This window comes from Mobula birostris, chromosome 20 (genome assembly GCF_030028105.1).
Source record: "Mobula birostris isolate sMobBir1 chromosome 20, sMobBir1.hap1, whole genome shotgun sequence".
Taxonomy (NCBI): Eukaryota; Metazoa; Chordata; class Chondrichthyes; order Myliobatiformes; family Myliobatidae; genus Mobula; species Mobula birostris.
The window spans coordinates 31,146,561-31,172,261 of NC_092389.1; the positions used below are offsets into that span (position 1 = coordinate 31,146,561).

The 25,701-nt window shown below is 42.8% G+C and overlaps 1 protein-coding gene across 1 annotated transcript in view; it reads right to left on the minus strand.

The window, feature by feature from the left end:
- Window positions 1–25,308, minus strand: part of kirrel3a (kirre like nephrin family adhesion molecule 3a) — a 785,869-nt gene extending 760,561 nt beyond the window's left edge. Inside the window, exon 1 of the mRNA XM_072238867.1 lies at window positions 25,139–25,308. Coding sequence (XP_072094968.1) covers window positions 25,139–25,184 — 46 coding nt within the window. The 5' untranslated portion in view covers window positions 25,185–25,308. The remainder of the gene's footprint in view (window positions 1–25,138) is intronic.
- Between the last annotated feature and the right edge of the window lie 393 nt (window positions 25,309–25,701).

Genomic DNA, 25,701 nt, shown 5'->3' on the forward strand with positions numbered 1-25,701 from the left:
CATCAGTTTGACCAGAATATCTTCAACTGGTATGGAGCACATATCCTTTCCACCTGGTTTTGGTTGGGAGTGCGTGTTGGGCCCATGAGGGTGGAAAAACTCCACTTGAACATCTTGATGATGAGCATCCACAGTGACGGCCTCTGCTAACCACCAATTTTGGTCATAAATGACTGTAAGCCAATCTCCACAATTAATGACACCAGCAGATATATCTGTCGTAGTCCCATCAGGACCACCCTGGGGTTCCTGCTCTATTTCCTCCATCAGCATTGCCAAAGGCCCACTGTTCTTTCCCATTGTGGTAGGGCAATCATTCTCCTCAGCCTGTACCCTGGCATGTGTATTTTCAGTCAACTGAAATGTTGTTGGGCTGAAACGCTGGCATATCTGTAGCTCACTGCAGAGACATGACAATGATCCGCAATGGATGCTGCTTCCGTAAGGTATGACCTAATGGATTTTCCTCGTTGCTGGTACAGGTTTTAGTGGTTGAGAAAGGAGTGCATCATATGTCTGCATGTCACCTTCAGCAAAATGATAGAGCCGAGTACTGCAAAGGATTCTCCCAACCATCTCATGGAAGATTTTGCTTCCCTGTAGCATCTGCTCTGTTTTCTTTCTTGGTGATTCTTGTGTTTTTTAATTTCTAGTTTGCTCTGTCGCCAATGCTTCTTCAGTTTGTTCCTATCGTTTATTATCTCTTGAAGTTTATTTTTCCAAAGTTTTCATCTCTTTCAAGTAACTTGCTCTTGTTTTCTTTCTTTCCTTTTCCCTTGCTCTTGACTGCCTACTGCGAGCTGGCTCCTGTATAGTCTGATCCAATGGACTACCTGGGGGAGTTTCTGGGTGTTCTGGGCCCTTTCTCTTATGCTCCCTTGACTCTTGCTCTCTACATTTCCATGCCTTTCTCTTACTCCTCTTTTCCCTTTCATTCAAATCACTGATAGCTTTTATCTTCTCTACTCTCTTCTTCCATCTTTGCTTTTCCTTTTTCAGGTATTCCTCCTTTAACTCTGGCTCACTAAAGTATTTTCTCTCTCCACTTTTTTTGGTATTCCCTGTTTCTTCTCCTTCGCTCTTCCACTGATAGCTGCTGCCTAGCCATAACTTCCTAAAATACATAAAAGGAAGGTCAGAATTTAATGGAATTACTATGAAATGAAATTTTATAAAATGATTATGAAATGGTGCAACTAAATTCATTTATGGTTTTAGTCACTGGGGATACATATAGTAAGGAAATATTGTAGGCCTGTGTGTGGAAGAAATAAAGGGGAAATTATGTATATTATAAACAAAGAGGTTAATGAAATATTACAAACTATATTACTATTTATTGTGATCATAAATTATATTCAAGCCATTGAGGATGATTTGGATGTTTTTGTCAACACTGTCAGACAGAAAACCTGACGGTGGTGACAAAAACACACTTTTTTACTTGACATGCATGAGTTATATACAGAAGCCATCCTGTTTTCCCTCTGTTGCTAGCTGCCTCTGGCCCCTACTTAAAATGCATAAATTTATGTCATAATTTAAAATAATTCTTTCAATACAAAAGAGACAGTGTTGACACATCATGGTTGTGATGGTAGCAACATCAATAAATATGTAAAAATTATTGAAAAAATAGCAAACTTACAGAAGCTTGTTTGACCTTGTTGCATTTAGCAGATGTGGAGGGTGGAAAGGGGGTCCTCAGGAATATAGTTGACCATGTGGTTGCCTGATTTTATTGCTTTTTTTAATAAATATCTGATGCTGTTGACAAAAACTTGGGACACATTCTGAGCAATCACAAAATAAGAGTAAATATTGCTGAAAATTCACTGCTTCTAGGTTTTTCACTCTACTCTTTCATCTGGCATATATATATATTATACATTTTAAATGATTTTTGTCACACTTTTTTATCAAATTGAAATAATAATCTCTTGTCTGAGGACAACTGATTTTGTGGGTACTGGGCTACCATATAATCATATAATTTATAAAATTAAAAACAAACATATGAAAAAATGTTGCATTTGTGCAAAAGATCCATAGATGATCAACCCTGATTATTTTAAATCAGAAAATGTTGTTCATTTTCAACGGTATTAGCACTTTTCTTAGTGGGATACGTTTTCGCCGAAGTCTTAAGAATCAGTGAAAAATATTGAGCAGCAAAGAAGCATCAGGGTGATAAATAGAGATGTTTTAATGGAAGTGGACTGATTCACAAGTTGATTCTTTTCCATTGTTTCTGTATCTGCAGAGAATGAATGTCTCATAAAAATCGTGCTTCACTTGTTTTGTGGCTGGTCAGGAACTGAGCCCTGTGTTGCATCCCACACAATCGCTGATGGGCTTTCCCTGCCTTGATAATCAAACACTCGGTCTAGGTCTGTTTCTGGTCAATGATGGTTCCCTCAGGATGTTGCTGGTAGCAAAATGAAAATACTTTTCACATCACCAGAAACTAAACTGGACTAGTTATACGTGGCTACAAAGTGGCTGTGTGATGAGGTTAGAAGCTAGAAACCTCGTTGCGTATAACTCACTTCCTGGCTCACCAAAGCCTGTCCACCATCAACAAGAATAAAGTCAGGAGTGTGGTAAAATAATCTCCACTTGCCTAAATGAGTGCAGCTTCAATAACATGCATGAATCTTAACACCATACAGGACATAGCAGCTCACTTATTAGGCCATCCACAGCTGTTCACTCAATCCACCCTCAACACTGCAGCCACTCACCAAGACTCCGAGATAAAAGAACAAGGGTAGCTAAAGCATAGGGACACCACCATGGTGCATGGCTTGAGGTTTCCCTCCAAGGCACACACCACTCTGACTTGGAAATTTATCACTGTTGCTGTGTCATAATCCTGGAGTCCATTCCTAACAGCATTGTGGGTGCGTACCCACATCTCAGGGGTGACAGCTGTTCAAGGAGGCATCTCACCTCCCCCTTCCCTAGGGCAACTGGGAATGTGTACTTAAGTGCTGGCTCAGCCTGAAAACCCACATCACTTAATTAAATTAAAGCAAAGTGATGACCTTGTAAGTGTCAGGCATTGTCATGGGTGTGCGAGGGAGGGCACATGTTATATATGGTTGTAGAGTCAATGAAGGGGAGGAGAATGTGGTCTATTGGAATTGGTCATGTGACTCTTCAATAAAGGAGATGCGGAAGGATTTAATTAAATTAGGAGTGAGACAGGAGAGCAAAATGTGAGCAGAGTGTGTCACCAAAATAAAATCTCTATATGCAAGCACAGATCGATTGATTGGCAAAGACAAGTTCAGTTTGGAGAGTATGCCATGGCTGTCAGCACTACCACCTGGCTGCAGAGTGGTCTTTGTGCGTGGAAATGAAGTTAGGGAGATTCGGGATGAAATCAGGTGATTGCTGGGTCAGAAAGAAACAAGAGGAAAACAGGCAAGATGATTTTATGTGTAGAATTAAGAAAAGAAACATCTGCATGAATATGTATCTGCAGTCTTGTGTGTCTTCATATGCTTGAATCTATTTGGGTTCTGCCTAAGCTCCTCCTGCCCGTTGGTAAGAGGTGCAGAGTGAAAGAATATGTGAATGCAGAATTTAGATAAGCATATTGTAAGGATTGTGTGGTTTTAATGGGTAATTTTAATTTTAATATCAATTGGGATAAGCAGACCTGCTATATTTCTGGAGAATGCACTCTGTAGCTTTCTGCAAAATTATCTCCAAGAACTAACAAAGGAACAGCTCATTCTAGTCTGAGTATTGAGTAATGAGCAGATTTTCACTAACAACCAAATGATGCATGAACATTAATCTGATAGTAATCGTAATTGAGTTCAATGTTACGCTTCAAAGGAACAACAGTGAATAGCACCCAAAGTTCTAGAATCAGTTAAGATTGACTTCCATGAAACGGGAGAAAGACTGTCCCTAATAAAATGGGCAAATAAACCAACAGGTAAAACAAGGGTGAAATACTTGGAGGGATACAATAAGGAATTTACTGTGCAAAGAGGCAGGAGTGTTACTCACAGAAATAAAAAGCCGAGAGTAATTAATTAAATAAATGGCGATACAGTATGCAAAGAGAACAAAAAATACAAAAGCTAGTACAATCCTGGTGAGTGCAAGAAATACAAATCATAGAAAAAGTGTCAGGTTCAAGAGAACAAGGATCAACAGCTAGAGATAGAGCCCAGTCACCAATATCACCAGAGCAATCTCTCCTCCTTACTTCTCCGTAGCTCTGCACTTTATCTCTCTCCTGCGTCTTTCAGCTCCCCTTCAGTTCCTTTACCACCTACCTACACTGTCAATCAACCTGCTGACACGTCATTGAGATATAGAAGAAAACTGAGGCATCCAAATTAATCACAATGTCACAGAGAGAACATGCAAACTCCACACAAATAGTGCCCGAGGTTAGGATTGAACCTGTGCTCCTGGAGTAGTGAGGCAACAGAACTACCTGCTGGCAAAGCTGTGAAACCCAACAGAGAGATTTACTGAGTGTCAAAATCAAGCCAAGAACTTACAATTATGTAAAGAATAAAAGGGTCACCTCAAGCATTGTGAACTCGTAAAAAATGAAAATGAAAATTTAAATGAAAATATGAAAATAGCAGTCCTACTTAATGACTGATTTATATTTCAGTTTGTTGTAGAAAAGTGATATTAAGTCAGAGAGCTGAACTCACCAGCCTGACATAAGCAAAATGATAGATCAAAGAAAGGGCACAAGAATGACAAATGGCGAGGATTAGATGTTTTCCATCCTTTAATTGTAATAAGCACATTTAAAAAAATATAGGTGGCCAAAATATACTTTTCCAAAAACTTCCAATTTCGCCACTATTTTCCTCCTAACTGGAAAAATCATTTAAATCACTCCTTCTGAATATTTGTGATCTATAGTTAGAAGGTTGGGTGATTAAATACCCTGATATTTTTCAGTAGATTAGAGAAGAGGATGGTTTTATTAAACAAGCATTATTGTATTTTTTGAGGAATTGAGGGAGTGGTATATTGTCTCCAGACGTTATGCATTGGTCTTGCTAGGAAATGGATTAAGTGGCAGAAGATACAAAGTATAATAATGGAATAACAATAGACCAAAGCTGACCCTGAATTCATGCTTTATGCATACACTGTATCCCTATTCCACAGCCCCTGCACCAACTAGTATGTGGCTTCAAGATAAGGAGAACTCTCTAGCTACAAACACTCCAATTTTTACCAAGCTAAGGGCCATGGGAGTGAAATGGTCTCCAATAAAAATTCAACTATTAGGATTCCTGGTTTCTGTCAAATACAGTATATCTTTTGGACTTCATTAATTCACATTTGTATGACAAGGTAGATGTGCCTATTGAGCAAAAGGAGCATTATAGATTTGTCAATCTGTATTTGTGATGAAATTCAATCAAAAAGTCACATTGCAAACCCCTCCATGAATAGGCATATAATACAGTCATAGTCATAGTTGGCGCATGGCCAAGTGGTTAAGGCGTTCGGCTGGTGATTTCAAGGTCACTAGTTCGAGCCTTGGCTGAGGCAGCGTGTTGTGTCCTTGAGCAAGGCACTTAACCACACATTGCTCTGCGACGACACTAGTGCCAAGCTGTATGGGTCCTAATGCCCTTCCCTTGGACAACATCGGTGGCATGGAGAGGGGAGACTTGCAGCATGGGCAATTGCTGGTCTTCCATACAACCTTGCCCAGGCCTGCGCCCTGGAAACTTTCCAAGGCGCAAATCCATGGTCTCATGAGACTAACGGATGCCTATAAAAGTCATAGAGCAAGGAAACAGGCCCTTTGCACCAACCAGTCCATGCTGACCAAGATTCATTTGCCTGCATCTGGCCCATATCTTTCTAAATCTTCCCTATCCATGTTGCTGTCTGACTGCCTTTTAAATGTTTTTAATGTACATGTCTCAGCCACTTTCTCTGGAAGTTCATTCCACATATTGACCATCCTCTGGTTGAAAATGTTGCTCCTCAAGTTCCTATTAAATCTCTCCCCTCCACCTTAAACCTATGTCCACTAGCCATAGTCATGAAGTCATTGAGCACTGCAGCATAGAAACAATTCCTTCAGCAGGCCTGGTCTCAGAATAGAATCAGGTTTAATTTCACTGGCATACGTCATGAAATTTGTTAATTTGCGGCAGCAGTACATTGCAATACATAACAATAAAAACTATAAATTACAATAGTAGATATAAAAAATTATATTAAATAAATAGTGGAAAAAGAGAGGCAAAATATACAGAGGTAATGTTCATGGATTCATTGTCCATTCAGATATCAGATGGCAGAGGGAAAGAAGCTGTTCTTGAAATGTTGAGTGTGTGTCTTCAGGCTCCTGTACCTCCTCATTGATGGTAGTAATGAGAAGAGGCCATGTCCTGGGTGATGGGTGCTCTTAATGATGGATACCACCTTTTTAAGGCATTGCCTTTTGAAGGTGTCCTGGATGCAGAGGTAGCTAGTGCCCATATTGGAGCTAACATAGTTTACAACCTTCTGCAACTTTTTCTGATCCTGTGCGGTGGCCCCCTCCATACCAGGTAGTGATGCCAGCAGTTAGAATGCTCTCCACGGTACATCTGTAGAAATTTGCAAGTGTCTTTGGTGACATACTAAGTCTCCTCAATCTCCTAATGAAATATAGCTGCCAGTGTGCCTTCTTTGTAATTGCATCAATAGTTTGGGCCCAGGATAGATCTTCAGAGATGTTGACACTCAGGAACTTGAAACTGCTCACCCTTCTACTTCAGATCCCTTGATGAGGAATGGTGTGTGTTCCCTCGACTTCCCCTTCCTGAAGTCCACAATCAATTCCTTGGTCTTACTGACACTGAGCGCAAGGTTGTTGTGAGACCACTCAACCAGCTGATCTATCTCGCTCCTGTATGCCTCCTCACCACCATCTGAAATTCTGCCAACAACAGTAGTGTCGCCAAATTTATAGATGGCACTTGAGGCGTGCCTAGCCACACAATATGTCTTGTCCTTCTTTCATGTTCCCCTTAAACATAAGGGGAACTTGAGGAGGAATCCTTGAAGATCAAGTCCTCCATAATTCTCTTATCCATGTGCCTTCTAATCTCTTATATCTTGAGAATGAGCATAAACATGGTTATATGCAATGTTCCACCTACACATAACTCTGGTTAGGAAAACCTAAGTAGTTCTAGCCTCCACTCCTTAAGAAGGGATGTGGAGAGAATGCAGCATACCTTTCTTAGAGATTAAATTATTCTTGAAGATTAAATTATTAGGAGAGAATTAGCAAGCTAAATTCATATTACCGTATCTGGAATGTAAAAGTCCAAGAGATAATCTGCATAATTATTGTTCTATTACTTGACAAGTTTAGGATGGGGCAAAAAATTGAAAAAGTAGAGCCAGGTGTTTTGGAAGTAAAGTTAAGAACATTTCTAAATGCAAAATGAGGCAGAACTTGGTATATTCTATCTGCAAATAGCAACAGTTTTTAATTTTAAAGTTGGAATTATTAGACTGTTGATAACCAAAGATACAGGGAAGAGGAAAGTATATGGAGCTGGGTAACAGATCAGCCTCTATATTATTAATCCCACAACAGGCTTATGGGCTGAATGGCTGAATGGCTAACTGCTGTGTCTGTTTTTCCTTGTGTCAAAGAGCAGCTGAGGATGAAGTGTCCTTAAGGTGGCGGATGAGCTGATGACCCAAATGATGTGGGTCAGACAAAATAACAGAATGACCAACATCGCTACTTTCCCTCTGATCAATTTCTGTTTAAGAAGAGGACTTTGTGCAACATAACAAAAAGTGCAGGAAACAAGCAGCACCTGTGCAAAATAAAACAGTAAATCCAGGGCTGAGTCCTTTGGCCAGAACTGGGAAAGAGAAAAAGCATTGGATTTCAAGAGTGCAGAGGGTGGGGAGAATGACGAGAATATCTCTGACAAGGTGAGACCAAATGAGATGATGAGAAGCACACTGTTTCTTTGTCTCTGTTATGCATTGCTAATAGCAGGGCTGTGGGAGATGGCTGGTCGGTCTGGCAGTGTGAGGGAGGCCAAACACAAAAGAATGACAGGCAATAATGGCCAATTCCAGCACAGAGTAAAAGAAAGAACAAATCACTTAAAGTTGGAGAATTCAATATTGAGCCTTGCAGATTGAAATGTGCCCAGATGGGAAATGAGGTCCTGTTCCTTTGACCTGCTTTGGGCATTATTCTGACAGTGCAGGAGGTCACAGATAGATTTGTCAGAGTGGACGTACTTTGGGGAATTAAGGAGGATGCGTGTGCCTCAATGTGCCTTGTCCCACAGGAATATCAGCATTCTGCCTTGCTCTCCAGAATGCATTGGCAGTGTTTGTGTTTCTGATTTATTGTTCAGAGACACCTCCTCCCCATTCCCCATTGTGTCATTGTGAGGTGACTCTTCTTGAATCATGTAAAAGATGTTCAATACCTTAAAGGGACGCGAGACACCAACATGTCAATTCACAAATAGGGAGGTAGATATGTATATAATGCTTAATAGCAGCTCTTCAGACCCTGCTCAGTGAGCCTATTCTTTAGGTGAGTTTGGGCACTGTATGCTTGTGGGTTTTTCACAAGGATAAGTGTTATAGCCAAGTCTTAATCCTCACCTGACTTCAAATATACTTCCTAGCAGGATTGTTTGATGGTCCTGTCCAAATATTCTATTTACACCTACAATTAAGAACAATAGTAATGCCACACCTGCTGCCAAATTGTAATTAGATTAACTCAGGAACTTTTTTTAACTTTCTCTCCTCTGCTCTCATTCACCTCCCTCTATTTACACCTCCTCCAGACAGATCAGCTGTGATTAACAAGTCTGCATTGCCATCACAGTATTATTCCATTTCTGCTGGATTTAGACCATAAGACCATAAAATATAGCAGCAGAATTAGGCCATCGAGTCTCCTCCGCCATTTCATCATGGCTGATCCAATTTCCCTCTCAACCCCATTCCCTTGCCTTCTCCCTGTATCCTTTCACACCCTGACTCGTCTAGAACATTTCAACCTCTGCCTTAAATACACCCAATGACCTGGCCTGCGGTAACAAATTCCATAGATTCACCACCCTCTGTCTAAAGAAATTCCTCCTCATCTCTGTTCTAAATGGATGTCCCTCTAGTTTGAGGCTGTCCCCTCTGGTCCTAGACTCCCCCGCTATAGGAGACATCCTCTCCACATCTACTCTATCTAAGCCCTTCAACATTCAAGAGGTTTCAATGAAATTCCCCCCATTCTTCTATAATCCAGCAAATACAGGCCCAGAGCCATCAAACGCTCCTTATACAATAAACTTTTCATTCCTGGAATCATTATCATGAACCTCCTCTGAGCCCTCTCCAATTTCAGCACATCCTTTCTTAGATAAGGGGCCCAAAACTACACACAATAGTCCAAATGTGGCCTCATCAGTGCCTTATGAAGCCTTAACATTATATCCTTGCTTTTATATTCTAGTCCTCTCGAAGTAAATGTTAACATTGCATTTGCCTTCCTCAGCACCAACTCAAGCTGCAAGTTAACTTTGGGAATGCTGCACGGAGGACTCCCAAGTTCCTTAGCTCCTCTGATTTCTGATTTTTCCATGCATTTAGAAAGTAGTCTATGCTTTTGTTCCTTTACCAAAGTGCATGATCATACACTTCCCAATACTGTAGTACATCAGCCATTTCACTGCCCATTCTCCTTGTTTGTCTAAGCCTTTCTGCAGCTTCCCTGCTTCTTCAACGCTAGCTGCCCGTCCACCTATCTTCATATCATGAGCAAACTTTGTATCATTCGCAAATTGTCCACAAAACAATCAATTCCATCATCCATTTTGACATATAACATAACAAGAAGCGGTTCCAACACTAACCCCTGCAAAACACCACTAGTCACCAGCAGGCAACCAGAAAAGGCTCCTTTTATTCCCACTCTTTGCCTCCTGCCAATCAGCTTATTCCTTATCTGTGCTAGTATCTTTCCTGTAATACCATGGGCTTTTATCTTGCTCAGCAGCCTCATATGTGGCATCTTGTCAAAGCCCTTCTGAAAATCCAAGGACATATCATCCACTGATTCTCCTTTGTCAATCCTGCTTGTTATGTCCTCAAAGAATTCCAACAAATTTGTCAGGCAAGATGTTCCATTAAGGAGATCATGCTGACTTTAGCCTATTTTATCATGTGCCTCCATGAACCCTGAGAACTCATCCTTGCCAATCGACTCCAATATCTTCCCAACCACTGAGGTCAGGCTAACTGGCCTATAATTTCCTTTCTTCTGCCTCCCTCCATTTTTGAAGGGTGGAGTGACATTTGCAATTTTCCAGTCCTCTGGAACTATGCCAGAATCTAGTGATTCTTGTAGAATCATTACCAATGTATCCACAATGTCCCTGGCCACCTCTTTCAGAACCCTGGGATACAATCCATTTGATCCAAGTGACCTATGCATATTCATACCTTTCATCTTCTCCAGCACCTTCTCCCTAGTAATAAATAATTGTACTCACTCTACACCCTGATACTCTCAAACTTCCAGCATACTGCTTGTGTCTTCCATAGTGAAGACGGAGGCAAAATACTGTTCTAGATTATCCACCAATTCCTTGTCCCCCATTACTACCTCTCCAGCATAATTTTCCAGTGGTCTGATATCTACTCTCGCCTCTCTTTTACTCTTTATATATCTGAGAAAACCTTTGGTATCCTCTTTGATATTGTTGACTAGCTTACATTCATCTTTGGGATTTGTCTATCCTGTACCTTCCGAATTGCTCATAGAAACTCCAGCCATTGATGTTTTGCCGTCATCCCTGCTAGTGTCCCCTTCCAATCAACTTTGGCCAGCTCTTCTCTCATGTCTCTGTAGTTCCCTTTACTTCACTGTAATACTGATACATCTGACTTGAGATTCACCCTCTCAAATTGCAGGGTGAAGCCTATCATATTATAATCTCTGTCTCCTAGGTGTTCCTTTACCATAAGCTTCCAAATCAAATCTGTTTCATCACACAATCCAGAATATTCCTTCCCCTAGCGGGCTCAACCACAAGCTGCTCTAAAAAATGATCTCGTAGGCATCCTACAAATTTCCCCTTTAGGATCCAGCACTAACCTAATTTTTCCAATTTACCTGCATATTGAAATCCCCCATGACTATTGTAATACTGTCCTTTTGGCATGCTTTTTCTATGTCCCATTGTAATTTGTTGACTACATCCTTATTACTGTTTGGGGGTCTCTACATAACTTCCATCAGGGTCTTTTTACCCTTGCAGTTCCTTAGCTCTATCTACAATGATTCAACACCCTCTACCCTATATCACCTATTTCTAAGGATTTGATTTCATTTTTTACCAGCACAGCAACCCCAACCCCTCTGCCTACTTACCTGTCCTTTCGATACAATGTGTATCCTTCGATTTCATTGAATCACGGGCACCTTCCCTCCATTCTCACACTTCCCTCCAATTTATAATAGGTTCATGTCTAACAACCTATTGTAATCAAATGTTAATTGTTTTGATCTCTCCATGGATATTTCCTGACCTGCTGAGTATTTCTAACAATCACTATTTTTATTATCTCCTTGCCTTTGTGACTCAGTGTTAGATAACTTGTCAACTTACAGGTATCCTTGCACCTATGTTAAATACCTTCAATAGCCCTATTTCAGATTTGTGAGGGAGTGTGGCATCATTAGTTCTGTCATCTGTTTTTCTGCTCAGGCGAGCATACGAGCAGGATACACTGTGAAGCAAAGTTCTTCAGTATTCTGAGCAAAAATATCTCAACCAGAATATCTGATCATTTATCTCGTTTGCTGTTTGTGGGACTTGCACCGTGCAAAATGGCAGTAATTTTTTTCATGTGCAAAGTCAGTGAATATGCTTCAAAAAATTTAATGAATCCATTTCATGTTTCAGATTTGCTGAGCATGTGATGTGGCACTTTTTAAATATTTTTTTCTCCAGCACATTGGGTAATGCTGTCTTAGCTTTTTGATATAAATCATTTTAGAAACATGCACTCAAGTGAACTGTTAAGTCAAACGCAATTAAGTTTTATCATGGTACAATCTTCAAAACTCAAATCAATTTTGATGGGTACATTTTAATGAGTCCTGAAATTAATTCACAAGAAAATGAAATTAAAGTTCTATATATTGATACATTTATATCAAAACTTAAAAAAAACATTCTTAGAACACAGGGTTTGTGTATGATCAAAATAATATTTGTTCATGTTTAATGAGCACAAAAAACAAGAAAAAAGTATAAATTAATTATAGAACCATTCACTACCATAGTGTGTGCTGATTATTAGTAGAGTACACAGCAACGGAGATAATGAACCTTAGATGCACTGTTATCTCACTGTTCTGAGGGCTAATGCTAGCTCAACACTTTATTGACCTGTACATCTGCAAATATCTCCTTAAAGTGTTAATCACACTCTGTTATATTCTGTGAGGAAAGTCATTGCTCTTGTTGGAATAGTAGAGTTGGAAAAGACTGTTACTGACAAACAGGAACAGGTTGAGAATTCCAAATTTCTGTTACTCATTAGGAGAAAAAAAATATCTTAGTTTTGTTTAATGTCTAACACTGATTGAAAATCAGGTCCTCTTGTACTGGATTCCCCAGTAGAGGAACAATCTGTCCGTATCTTTTTCATGGAATCCATTTATCACTTAAAACACCTGGATTAGGTCATTCATTCCAACGTTTCTAAACGCAAAGGAGTGCCTACTGCGTATACCAAACTAGTTCTCATCATCCAACCATTTAAGATCTGCTGGCTATGATACTGCAAAAGTGGCATTCTGTCAGTGAGAAGCCCCAAGAAAATTACATTGGTGTGGAGAGGGCAGAAGGAAATGAAATAGCATTGTCAGAACAAAAATATCCAAAACTTGTTCAAAAATTAATTCACCTCACATTATACAATAGCATCTAATGTTCCCTAACACCCTGCATTTTGTTTTATTGAAAGACGATTAGAGGAATAAAGTAACACAGAGCAACTTTTATTCATTACTCCATATAAAATCACTACATTCAAGGGGTTATTAAAATCAAGACAGCTCTGACAAAAAAAGGGCAGAGAGAATTCTTTGTACTTCAGAATCATTGAAAATAAATATGCCCATGCATTATAGATTTGATTAAAATTCAAAATTGTCCTTAATATTTCTGCTGTTTTATAATGCCATAGTTTTATTTTTTTATTCTCAGGATGACATACCTCAAATCGGTTTTATAGAACATTGCAAAAGATTTGATTAAAATTTGTATGGATTCTGATGAGACAGTTATAAATATTTCATTACAAGGTCTTGGACTAATTCAAACTGACATGTAAAATAGTGTGGAATCCTCTTGAGGAGCAAGTTTTAGCCCAAGGCAAGGCAAGACTGCTGTGGGATGAGACATTGAGAATCTGAGAGAAGCAGATTGCCGGGATTAGTGGATTAGAGGCAGGGATTAGTGGATTAGAGGTAGTATTATTGCTGGAGGAAGAGAGCAGCTGTTGGAGATCTTGCAGTCTTGATCCGGTCACTCAGTCACTGATCTGCCTCATCCCTTTTCATCACCGCGAACACAACCAAGATCACACGGAAGGCCCACTGTAAACCCTTTGCAATAGTCACCATTAACTGCACTATATCTGAGAGCTCCACTTTATCTCTCCCCATTCTCCCAACATTTACTACAATTTATATACGATGCAAACCATCTTCCTGTTTGTTTGCTTAGATATCTCAACCTTATGCTTGTATGTATGGGTGTGTGCATGTGAGCATCCGTTTGCAGCTGTCGACCTGTGCTTCTTGGTTGCTCACTGCATTTGAAGTAGATGCAGCGGTTAAGTTAATGACCAGCAGCCAGAGTTGGGACTATTTAAATACCACCATGACAGCTGGTGAAATTAAATTCAAGTAATTGAATAAAAAATTTTTAAAAATTGAAGTAATGATCTCAGTAACTATGAAACTGCTGGAGTGTCACTAATTTCCTGCACTCTTGCTCTCATTCCCCTCACTTATTGGACAGAGTTGCCCTGGTCCTCACCTTCCTCCCTGCAACCTTCACATTCAGCAAATCATCCTTTGCAACTTCTGACAGCTCCAACAAGATTCTGCCACCAGAAACATACACCCCTTTCCTCCCCTTGCAGCATTTTGAAGGAATTACTCTCTTTGTGATTCCCTAGTGTGCTCTTCCATCCCTGCCTAATACTCCCCGCCTTAGGGCACTTTCTCATGTATCCAAGAGGTGATTCATCTGTCCTTTCATCTCTTCTGTTCCCAACATCCAGGGACCCAAATGCTTTCCAGTTGAACCCATGATTAATTTTCATTTCTTCCAGTCCAGTGTCCTGTATTTGGTGTTCACAATATGGTCTCCTCTACACTGGAGAAACCAAACATATAGGATGGGTCAGAGTTATATTGTAGAATTATCCAGCAAGGAGATTGGTCCTTCAGCCCAACTTGTCTATGCCAAACAAGCTTCCTACTTAAACTAGATCCATTTGTCTGTGTTTAGTCCATATCCCTATTAACCTTTTCTATCCATGTAGCTGTCCAAATATCTTGTAAGTCTTCTGCACCTTCTGTGGTTGAATCCCCATGGTTCCTGTAGCATGGTGACCAGAACTGCACCGAGTACTCCACATGCAGTCTCACCAACATCTTGGCATCCCAACTCCTGTACTCAATATCCTAAATGATGATGGCAAGCATGCCATATGCCTTCAATATCACCCTGTCTACCCGTGCACGATCAGGTCCCTGTCCCAGTGCCCTGCCATTCATGATGAGGTTCTGCCCTGGTTTAACTTCCCAAAATGCATTACTTTGAATGCATTAACTTCAATCTGCCATTTCTTCACCACTTTCCTAGTGAGCTGCAATGAACCAGATTTGATCAGGGAGCTTGAAGGTAAAGAAATCCTTAGAAGGCAGTGATTATAATATCTTAGAATTCATTCTGCAGTTTGAGAGGAAGAAGATAAAGTTAGATGTATCAATATTACAGTGGAGTCAAGGGAAATACAGAGGCATGAGAGAGGAGATGACCACAATTAGTTGGAAGGGAACACTAGCAAGGATGACGGCAGAACAACAAAGGCTGGGGTTTCTGGGAGAATTACAGAAGCTGCAGCATTGATATGTCTCAAAGATGAAGACATATTCTAAAGGGAGGATGAGGCAATTGTAGCTGCCAAGGGAAGTGAAAGACAGCATAAAAGTAACAGAGAGGGAATATAATAGAGCAAAAATTAGTGGGAAATCAGAGGATTGGGAAAATTTTAAGAACCAACAGAAGGCAACTAAAAAAGCCAGAAGGAGAGAAAAGATGAAATATGAAAGTGAGCTAGTAAACAATATAAAAGAGGATACAAATCTTTTTCAGATATATAAAGAGCAAAAGAGAGGGAAGAGTGGATATTAGACAGGTGAAAAACGATGCTGGAGAAGTAGTAATGGGGACAAAGAGTTGGCAGACAAACATAATAAGTATTTTCTGTCAGTCTTCACTGTAGAGACACAAGCAGTATGCATGAAATTCAAGAATGTCAGGGGGCAGAAGCGAGTGTAGTTGCGATTACTAAGGAGAAGGTGCTTGGAAAGCTGTAAGGTCTGATGGTAAGTAAGTCATTTGGACCAGATGGACTACACCCCAGGGTTCTGAAAGAGGTAGCTGAAGAGATTGTGGATGCATTAGAAATGATCTTTCAAGAATCTAGATTCTGGAATGATTCCAGAGGATTAGAAGATTGCAAATGTCACTCTACTCTTTAAGAAGGGAGGGAGGCAGAAGAAAGGAAATTATAGGCCAGTTAGCCTGACCTCAGTGGTTGGCAAAATTTTGGAGTCTATTATTAAGGATGAGGCTACAAGGTACTTGAAGGCACATAGAAACATAGAAAATAGGTGCAGAAGTAGGCCATTCAGCCCTTCGAGCCTGCCCCACCATTCAGTATGATCATGGCTGATCATCCAACTCAGGACCCTGTACCAGCCTTCCCTCCATACTCCCTGATCCCTTTAGCCACAAGGGCCATATTCTAACTCCCTCTTAAATATAGCCAGTGAACTGGCCTCAACTGTTTCCTGTGGCAGAGAATTCCACAGATTCACCACTCTCTGTGTGAAGAAGTTTTTCCTAATGCCAGTCCTAAAAGGCTTCCCCTTTATCCTCAAACTGTGACCCCTCATTCTGGACTTCCCCAACATTGGGAACAATCTTCCTGCATCTAGCCTGTCCAATCCCTTTAGGATTTTATACGTTTCAATCACATCCCCCCTCAATCTTCTAAATTCCAACGAGAATAATCCTAGTCGATCCAGTCTTTCATCATATAAAAGTCCTGCCATCCCAGGAATCAATCTGGTGAACCTTCTTTGTACTCCCTCTATGGCAAGGATGTCTTTCCTCAGATTAGGGGACCAAAATTGCACACAATACTCCAGGTGTGGTCTCACCAAGGCCTTGTACAACTGCAGTAGTACCTCCTTGCTCCTGTACTTGAATCCTCTTGCTCTGAATGCCAGCATACCATTCGCCTTTTTCACCGCCTGCTGTACCTGCATGCCCACTTTCAATGACTGGTGTATAATGACACCCAGGTCTCGCTGCACCTCCCCTTTTCCTAATCGGCCACCATTCAGATAATAATTTGTTTTCCTATTTTTGACACCAAAGTGGATAACCTCACATTTATCCACATTAAATTACATCTGCCATTAATTTGCCCACTCACCTAACCTATCCAAGTCACCCTGCATCCTCTTAGCATCCTCCTCACAGCTAACACTGCCGCCCAGCTTCGTGTCATCCGCAAACTTGGAGATGCTGCATTTAATTCCCTCATCCAAGTCATTAATATATATTGTAAACAACTGGGGTCCCAGCACTGAGCCTTGCGGTACCCCACTAGTCACTGCCTGCCATTCTGAAAAGGTCCTGTTTATTCCCAGTCTTTGCTTCCTGTCTGCCAACCAATTCTCTATCCACATCAATATCTTACCCCCGGTACCGTGTGCTTTAAGTTTGCACACTAATCTCCTGTGTGGATCCTTGTCAAAAGCCTTTTGAAAATCCAAATATACCACATCCACTGGTTCTCCCCTATCTACACTACTAGTTACATCCTCAAAAAATTCTATGAGATTCGTCAGACATGATTTTCCTTTCACAAATCCATGCTGACTTTGTCCGAAGATTTCACCGCTTTCCAAATGTGCTGTTATCACATCTTTGATAAGTGATTCTAGCATTTTCCCCACCACCGATGTTAGGCTAACCGGTCTATAATTCCCAGGTTTCTCTCTCCCTCCTTTTTTAAAAAGTGGGGTTGCGTTAGCCACCCTCCAATCCTCAGGAACTAGTCCAGAATCTAAAGAGTTTTGAAAAATTATCACTAATGCATCCACTATTTCTTGAGCTACTTCCTTAAGCACTCTAGGATGCAGACCATCTGGCCCTGGGGATTTATCTGCCTTCAATCCCTTCAATTTACCTAACACCACTTCCCTACTAACATGTATTTCCCTCAGTTCCTCCATCTCACTGGACCCTCTGTCCCCTACTATTTCTGGAAGATTATTTATGTCCTCCTTAGTGAAGACAGAACCAAAGTAGTTATTCAATTGGTTTGCCATGTCCTTGCTCCCCATAATCAATTCACCTGTTTCTGTCTGTAGGGGACCTACATTTGTCTTTACCAGTCTTTTCCTTTTTATATATCTATAAAAGCTTTTACAGTCAGTTTTTATGTTCCCTGCCAGTTTTCTCTCATAATCTTTTTTCCCCTTCCTAATTAAGCCCTTTGCCCTCCTCTGCTGAACTCTGAATTTCTCCCAGTCCTCAGGTGAGCCACTTTTTCTGGCTAATTTGTATGCTTCTTCTTTGGAATTGATACTATCCCTAATTTCCCTTGTCAGCCACGGGTGCACTACCTTCCTTGATTTATTCTTTTGTCAAACTGGGATGAACAATTGTTGTAGTTCATCCATGCGATCTTTAAATGCTTGCCATTGCATATCCACCGTCAACCCTTTAAGTGTCATTTGCCAGTCTATCTTAGCTATTTCATGTCTCATACCTTCAAAGTTACTCTTCTTTAAGTTCAGAGCCTTTGTTTCTGAATTAACTATGTCACACTCCATCTTAATGAAGAATTCCACCATATTATGGTCACTCTTACCCAAGCGGCCTCTCACGACAAGATTGCTAATTAACCCTTCCTCATTGCTCAATACCCAGTCTAGAATCGCCTGCTCTCTAGTTGGTCAATACCCAGTCTAGAATAGCCTGCTCTCTCATGATAAAATAATCTAAAGTCAGCATGGTTTCCTTCAAGGGAAGTCTTGCCTGACAACTCTGTTGGAATTCTTTAAGGAAATAATAGGCAGGATAGACAAAAGAGAGTCAGTGGATATTCTTTACTTGAATTTTCAGAAGGCTTCTGACAAGGCGTCGCACATGAAGCTGCTTAGCAAGATAAGAGCCCATGGTATTACAGGAAAGATACTAGCATGGGCAAAGGATTAGCTGACTGTCAGGAGACAATGAGTTGGAATAAAGGGAGCCTTTACTGGTTGGCTGCCGGTGACTAGTGGTGTTCTGAAGGGGTTGGTATTGGGACCACAGCTTTTCACATTACATGTCAATGTTTGGATAACAGAATGGATGGTTTTGTGGCCAGGTTTGAGGACAATTCTAAGACAGGTGGAGGAGCAGGTAGTATTGAGGAAGCAGGAAATCTGCAGAAGGACTTAGGCAGTTTGAGAGAATGGGCAAAGAAGTGGCAGATGGAATATATTGTAGGAAAGTGTATGGTCATACATTTTGGTAGAAGGAATAAAGGCATAAACTATTTTCTAAACAAGAAGAAAACAGAAAAATCAGAGGTGCGAAGGGACCAGGGAGTCAATGTGCCGGATTCTCAGAATGTTAACTTGTCGACTGAGTTGGTAGTAAGGAAGGCAAATGCAATGTTTGCATTTATTTCGAGTGCACTAGAATGTGAGAGTAAGGATGTAATACTGAGGCTTTATAAAGCATTAGTTAGACTGGACTTTAAGTATTGTGAGCAGTTTTGGGCCACTTATCTAAGAAAAGATGCACTGGCATTGGAGAGGGCCCAGACGAGGTTCAAGAGAATGATTATGGGAATGAAAGGGTTAACATATAAGGACCGTTTGATGGCTCTGGTCCTGTACTTGCTGGAGTTTAGAAGAATAAGGAGGTTGTTACTGAAACCTATCAAATATTGAAAGGCCAAGATAGGGTGGGTGTGGAGAGGTTGTTTTCGATTGTGGGTGAGTCTAAGACCAGAGGGCACAGTCTCAGAATAGAGGGATGTAGATTTAGAAAGGAAATGAAGAGAAATTTCTTTAGCTAAGGAGCGGTGAATCTGTGGAATTCATTGCCACAGATGGCTGTGGATGCCTTGTCCTTGGGTATAGTTAAAGCAGGGGTTAATATGTTCTTGATTAGTCAGGGTGTGAAAGGATACAGGGAGAAGGCAGAAGAATGGGGTTGAGAGAGATAATAAATCAGCCATGATGAAATGGCAGAGCAGACTCAATGGGCTGATGTGCCTAATTCTGCTCCAGTACCTTATAGTTTTATCATCTTATGGACTAAGATTCAAGATTCAAGATTGTTTAATGTAATTTCCGGTACACAAGTGTAAAGGAGAATGAAATAATTGTTACTCCAGATTCAATGCAGCGCAAAAAAACAGTAAAATAAAGAACACAATAATTTCAAAAACACCAATAAATATAAATACATAAGATAGCTTATATACATAGATTGATTGTATGTCCATAAAGTGATGCTAGGCACATAAGATGACTTACGTACATAAGGTGACTCTGACAGGAGGTGGTAAATTCGTGGCGGGGTGAGTTAGTGGGTGGAGGTGTTGATCAGCCTTACTACCTGGGGGAACGTAACTGTTTTTGGGTCTGGTGGTCTTGGCGTGGAGTGGGACAAACAGTCCATGTGTAGGGTGAGTGTGATCCTTCATGATGTTACTGGCCTTTTTCTAGCACATTTCTGTATATATGTCCGTGTTGGGGGTAGGCTGATGCCAGGCTGGTGCCTGTAGTGCATTTGGCAGTTTGAACTACTTGTTGTAGCACCTTCCTCTCCACCACAGTACAGTTTCCATACCATTCAGCGATGCAGTGTTCCTGTTGTAATCTTAGACAACCTTCTTCACTGTACACTATACCATAAGTTTTGGTATTACCCAGAAATTTACTAATCATGCACCTATAATATACAGTATATGACAAACAACAGGAGAGCTGGCACCAATTCCTGTTGATACCACCAGATGACGGCTTCCTAATTGTCTCCATTAGCTCTTTCAGCCTCACCCTATCACAGATAGTCCCTGTCTTTCACCCACCTTCTTAGCTACTTTAAACAAACTTGATCTTTCCCTTATCCCAGTACGTTCATTCAACAGGAGTGAGCTGAGCTTCCAGTGACCTGTTGCATTAGTTCTCCATCCCTCTTCCACTCTGGACAGCTGCATCTGGCCTTCTGCACTGTTCTAACAGTACATGTTTGACCAGCAATGTCTCACCTTCTATCTGAGCATGCTGCAGCCTTCAGAACACAATTTTGAACTCTACAACTTCAGGTAGCTCTTTCTGTCTGGATCAGAACAGTCCATTTCTGCCTGTCATCAATGTAGTACAGCGTTTTTATTATTCTGTTTGTGGGATTGGCCTTTCCCATAATATCATCATTTGCAACACTTTACATTGACAAAAAAAAAGCATTCCTCATTATCTCCACTAGCCCTTTCAGTCTCACCCTATCACAGATAGTTCCTTTCAGTCTCACCCTATCACAGATAGTCCCTTTCAGTCTCACCCTATCACAGATAGTCCCTTTCTTTCACCCACCTTCTCAGCTACTTTGATCAAACTTGATCTTTCCCTTATCCCAGTCCTGGCATAAAACCCTGGACCTGAAATATCAGCTGTTTCTCCACAGATGCTGAATGACCTACTGAGTGTTGCCAGAATTCTGTTCTAATATTGTTAAAAACTTATCTAGTTCACTAACATGCTTGGGTAGGCAAACCTGCCATCCTTACTCAGTCTGACCTATATGTAATTCTAGACCCACTGAAGCTGTTGGGTCTTATCTGCATCTGCAAATGGACAATAAATGCCAGCTTTTCCAGAGATAACCACATCCGGTAAATGACACACTTCAGAACCTTTTTTCCCCCTCTCTCCATCTTTATGAATTCTCTGTGGGTAAATATATTGGTCATTGACTGAAGGAGCTGGGTGTTGCTGGCAAGGCCTGTGTCCATTGCCTATCTCAAGCTGACCTTAGTCAGTGTTTATTCGACCGAATGTCTCACTGGAACAGAACAGAGAGTAGTGGGGAATCAAATAGATTAGTGTGGGTCAAGAATCACACTCTGATTATACCTGGCTTGCTTTTTGCCCACGTGGTTCCATATTATCTCAACAAACAGCAGTTTAATTTGCAGCTTTGATGACAATTAATTACAGATCCTCGGACTCTCATGGTGAGATCTGAACTCAGGGCCTGCAGATCATTGGTTGAGGTCTGTGGAGTGCCCTAGCCCCCGCACCAGTTCCTACTGAAACATCTTACCACCCCCACATTTAACCCACTGGATCTCTTGCCCCTCTTCCCCCATTTGGTTCCACCTGTCCTTCACCTCTCCCTGAACATCATAGAGCGCTAGAGCACTACAGCACAAAAACAGACCTTTGGCCCATCTAGTCTGTGCCAAACTATTATTCTGCCTAGTCCCATAGACCTGCATGTAGACCACCTCCCTTACTTAGCAGATCCCAGTAGCTGGTATCCTTTGTGTTTTTGCTTACCACCACGCAGTCTTGGTCTCCATCTTCACCCTAGTGGGTAAGGTGGATAGAACCAGAAGGGTGTAGGGTGGGAGGGGAGAAACACACTCACCAGACATGACAACTGATGCACCACCCAGTGGTTGCCATTGGATGTCAACAGCTCTGGTGCTCTTTGGGGAGCAGGTATAAGTGTTGTCTTGAATTCTACTGCCTTTGGTGACAACGTCTGGGAGGCAGAGAGGGTTGTCTTGGGTTACTGTCACCCTTCTCTCCCCCCCCCCACCTCTCTCCATCAGCCCTTTTGTTTTGTTTGTCTGCTCCTGCCAATCCGGCCTCTGTCTCTCTACTCCACCCCTTTCCCTCACCTGGCTCCACCTGTCTGTTACCCTCCCACCTCTCCTTGGTCCACCAATCACCTCTGCCCCTTCCCCCTATCACCCTCTACTCTTTATGCTGCATACTCCTCTCCCCAACACTCTGTCCTTTTGCACGGTCACCTCCACGCACGTTGCTCAACCTGTTGGTTCCTCCAGCCGATCGTTCATTGGTTGAAAATATGGTCGGCTGCCTTGCACAGTCAAATAGCCTCCTGGCATTGTTCTCGGACTCCCTCAGGGTAAACAACTACCTGACTTGAGTGTGGACGAAAACCGAGCGTTGCTGTACCGGTGTCCATCGCTTTCAGGAAGGGAGAAGGTAACATTAGAAGAGCTCCCGGCACACTCTACATCATATACCGCCTGCTAGGGCTCGGTGTAAGAACAACCTCTGTCCGCACTCCACAACCGCGAAACGCGACCCCAGAGCTCCGGAGTTGGTGCGCAGTGGAATGGGCAATTCTTCTCTCTCGGGCGGTAGGAGCGGCTACAGTGAACGGGAGAGACACTGTAAGCCTCGCCGCAGAGTCTCACACCCCCGCTACTCCACTGGCGGAGGCCGGTGCTGGGATTCCTCAAAGATCTCATTGATTCCTGTCCACGGCATCCTGCCTCCCAGTACCAGTTCCTGTCGACATACAGATGGCACGGTTTATGTATTGGTCCGTGTATACTGAATATGCAATGTACTTAGATTGAACACAGTCTGTGTACCGGTGCGCATACACTATGCATAGTCTGTATACATTGGATATGGTCTGTGTACCAGTCTGTGCATGGGCATGACCTGTATAACCATCTGTGTGCGATGGACACGACCTGTGTACTGCATGTACAAACTGGACACTGTATACGCCGGCATGGTCTGTGTACCAGTTTGTGAACGCTGGACACGGTCTGTTGTACACTAGATCGCAGTACTACCGACTGCTCCGTGTGATCTCACCTGTTCAGGTGGTCAGGTTAGACCTCCGCTTGACTTGTGGAAAAGCCGGGAGAGACACGCTGGCACACACCTGTGTCCAGCATCCGGCAGCCGGCGCTCATTGCTCCCGTAACAGGGACCTGGATCCGCGGCTGCAGCCCAGAGGCGCTGGTGTGTGTGTGTGTGTGTGTGTGTTTGTGTAGGCACCGCTTCAGCCACGGACAGCTCCCAACCACAGACACAAACACATACAGTGTGACCAGATGTAACGTCAGCCCTCTGCAGTCCGAGCTTTGCACGGTGTGCCCAGCGCAATTTACCAGCTCCCAGTCGTCACGGTGGCGGCACGGGAAGTAGAGATGTCCCAGATCACTCGGCGAGCCCGCCGCTGTCCTACCCGCCCTCGGGAATTTGCTGCCTCTCACCCCCGCTTTCTCCACTGTAAATGTCAGTGAACAAGCCGGTCACGCGGACGAGGGATTTATTACAATTCTCCCCACTGTCACTGCTGATCTGGGACTCTGTGGGACAATGCCTGAAGGAGCCGCGGGAACATCGAAATCCAGCCGCAGGCAGCGCGGCGGAGAAGCGGTTGGCGCTCTGTTCCAGCGTCCGCTCTTCTGCGCAAACTTGGTTCGCTGCGCACGGAGGGAACCACTTGTACTCCGCAAGCCAACACACTCACTTTGTTCCCTCTTTCCCGCTGTCTCGTCACCCGCTACAGTAATAAGGATGACACATCGGCCAATACGAAACTCATGAGGGGAGCATGTTGGTAAATAGCTCAGACCTGCCAATGTACATGGATCGATACCCAGACTCTTTCCAATGTGCACAGTCAGTGTTCATTAACTGAAACACAGACTGCCCAGCGTTCGCCTCCACTGATCCAGAACGTGCCCGGTGTACACAGACTGACATTCAGCACACATCCCGCACAATGTCAGTAACCACTCCCAGACGTGTGTGTACCCAGTTCAAACTGAGCTCGAACCCCAGCATGAACACAGACACGTAGATTATCCATCCCCAGCGGATGCAGCTCCTGCACAGACCATGCCCAATAGTAACTGGTAGATACACATATAATACACAGGATGAACAGAATGGTACACAAACCACATCCAGTATACTCAAACTGACACGCACACCAAATCCAGTGAGTAGAAAACCCGGTGTATACAGAGACTAAGTCAATTGTACAGTCTGACACAAAACCTTCCCCAGCGGACACACTCTATTCTATACAGACTGACAGCAAGACCATCTCCACCGTACACGAGGCTGGCATACAGGCCATATACAGTGTACGTAAACTGACACAGACTATCCCCAGCGTACACAGACACCATACGTACTATAAGTGTACACAAACTGTCATACACACCAAACAGCATGCACAGCCTGACAGGCAAACTGCATCCTCTGTACACAAGCTGGTATGCAGACCGTGTTCGCTGTAGTCAGGCTAATAGTCACTCTCCGCTGACTACCGAGACTCAGACCTTGATTTCAGAACCGTCTCCCATCTTTTCCTCGAGGTCCCAGTCTGCTAGCAGGGAACCCCGAAAGTGAAATCGACAAGTTGTGAGGATGTTGAGAGGCTGAAACGGTGCTAATGAGTGTCAAGCCTTGTCCTCTGAGACACCTGAGTGGGTCAAACCCAGGAGAGAAGGCTTGCCAGCACAAAACTAACACGTTCTTCCCCAAACACACACACATTACAGTAACAACCTGCTCCTGTCTACAGGGCAGGCGGAGAAGTGAACGATACCGTACAAAACGAGAGCCACAAGTCCTCATAAGCCACGGCAAATCATCCGCTGAAATCACAGGAGAAACAGGCAATGCAGGCAACGACAGGGAGAATAAGCAAAATTAAAGAAAATATAAAATCCAACCAGAGGCTGTTACCTTCCCCGAGGAGCAGAGCGACCAGCAGCGGGAGCAGGGGGTTCATAGCCTGCAGTACGGAGTTACCGCTCCACCGCTGTCTGCAGGGCGACCGGACCGAGCTTCCCCTGTCTGATCCCTCGGCGCTCGCTGCCCTCTGGTTACCGCGCTTCTCTCTTCGCTGTCCCGCTCCTTCCTCCGCTCAGCACCAGCTCTTCTCTGAGAGTCATTCGGATCCAGCGCTTCTACAGGCAACAACTCCGCCCACAGCGGCAGCCCGGCACCCAACAACAGGCAGCAGAGCGTCCGCGGCTGACCAGTGTCCTCGCCACAGCCGCACTCACCCCGCCAGTACCTGGCGCAGGACAGTGGACCAATACCCCAGCACCGGGCAATGGAGCTTTACCTCGTCACAGGGAACTGACTAATACCTCATCACAGATGCCCCACCTCAAAGCTATGAGCCCAATACCCCACCACAGGCAGTAAATCAATACCTCAATACAGAACAATAGACTCAACACCCCAACACAGGGTAAGAGACCCAATACCTTATTACAGGGCAATGGACCTAATAGTCTACC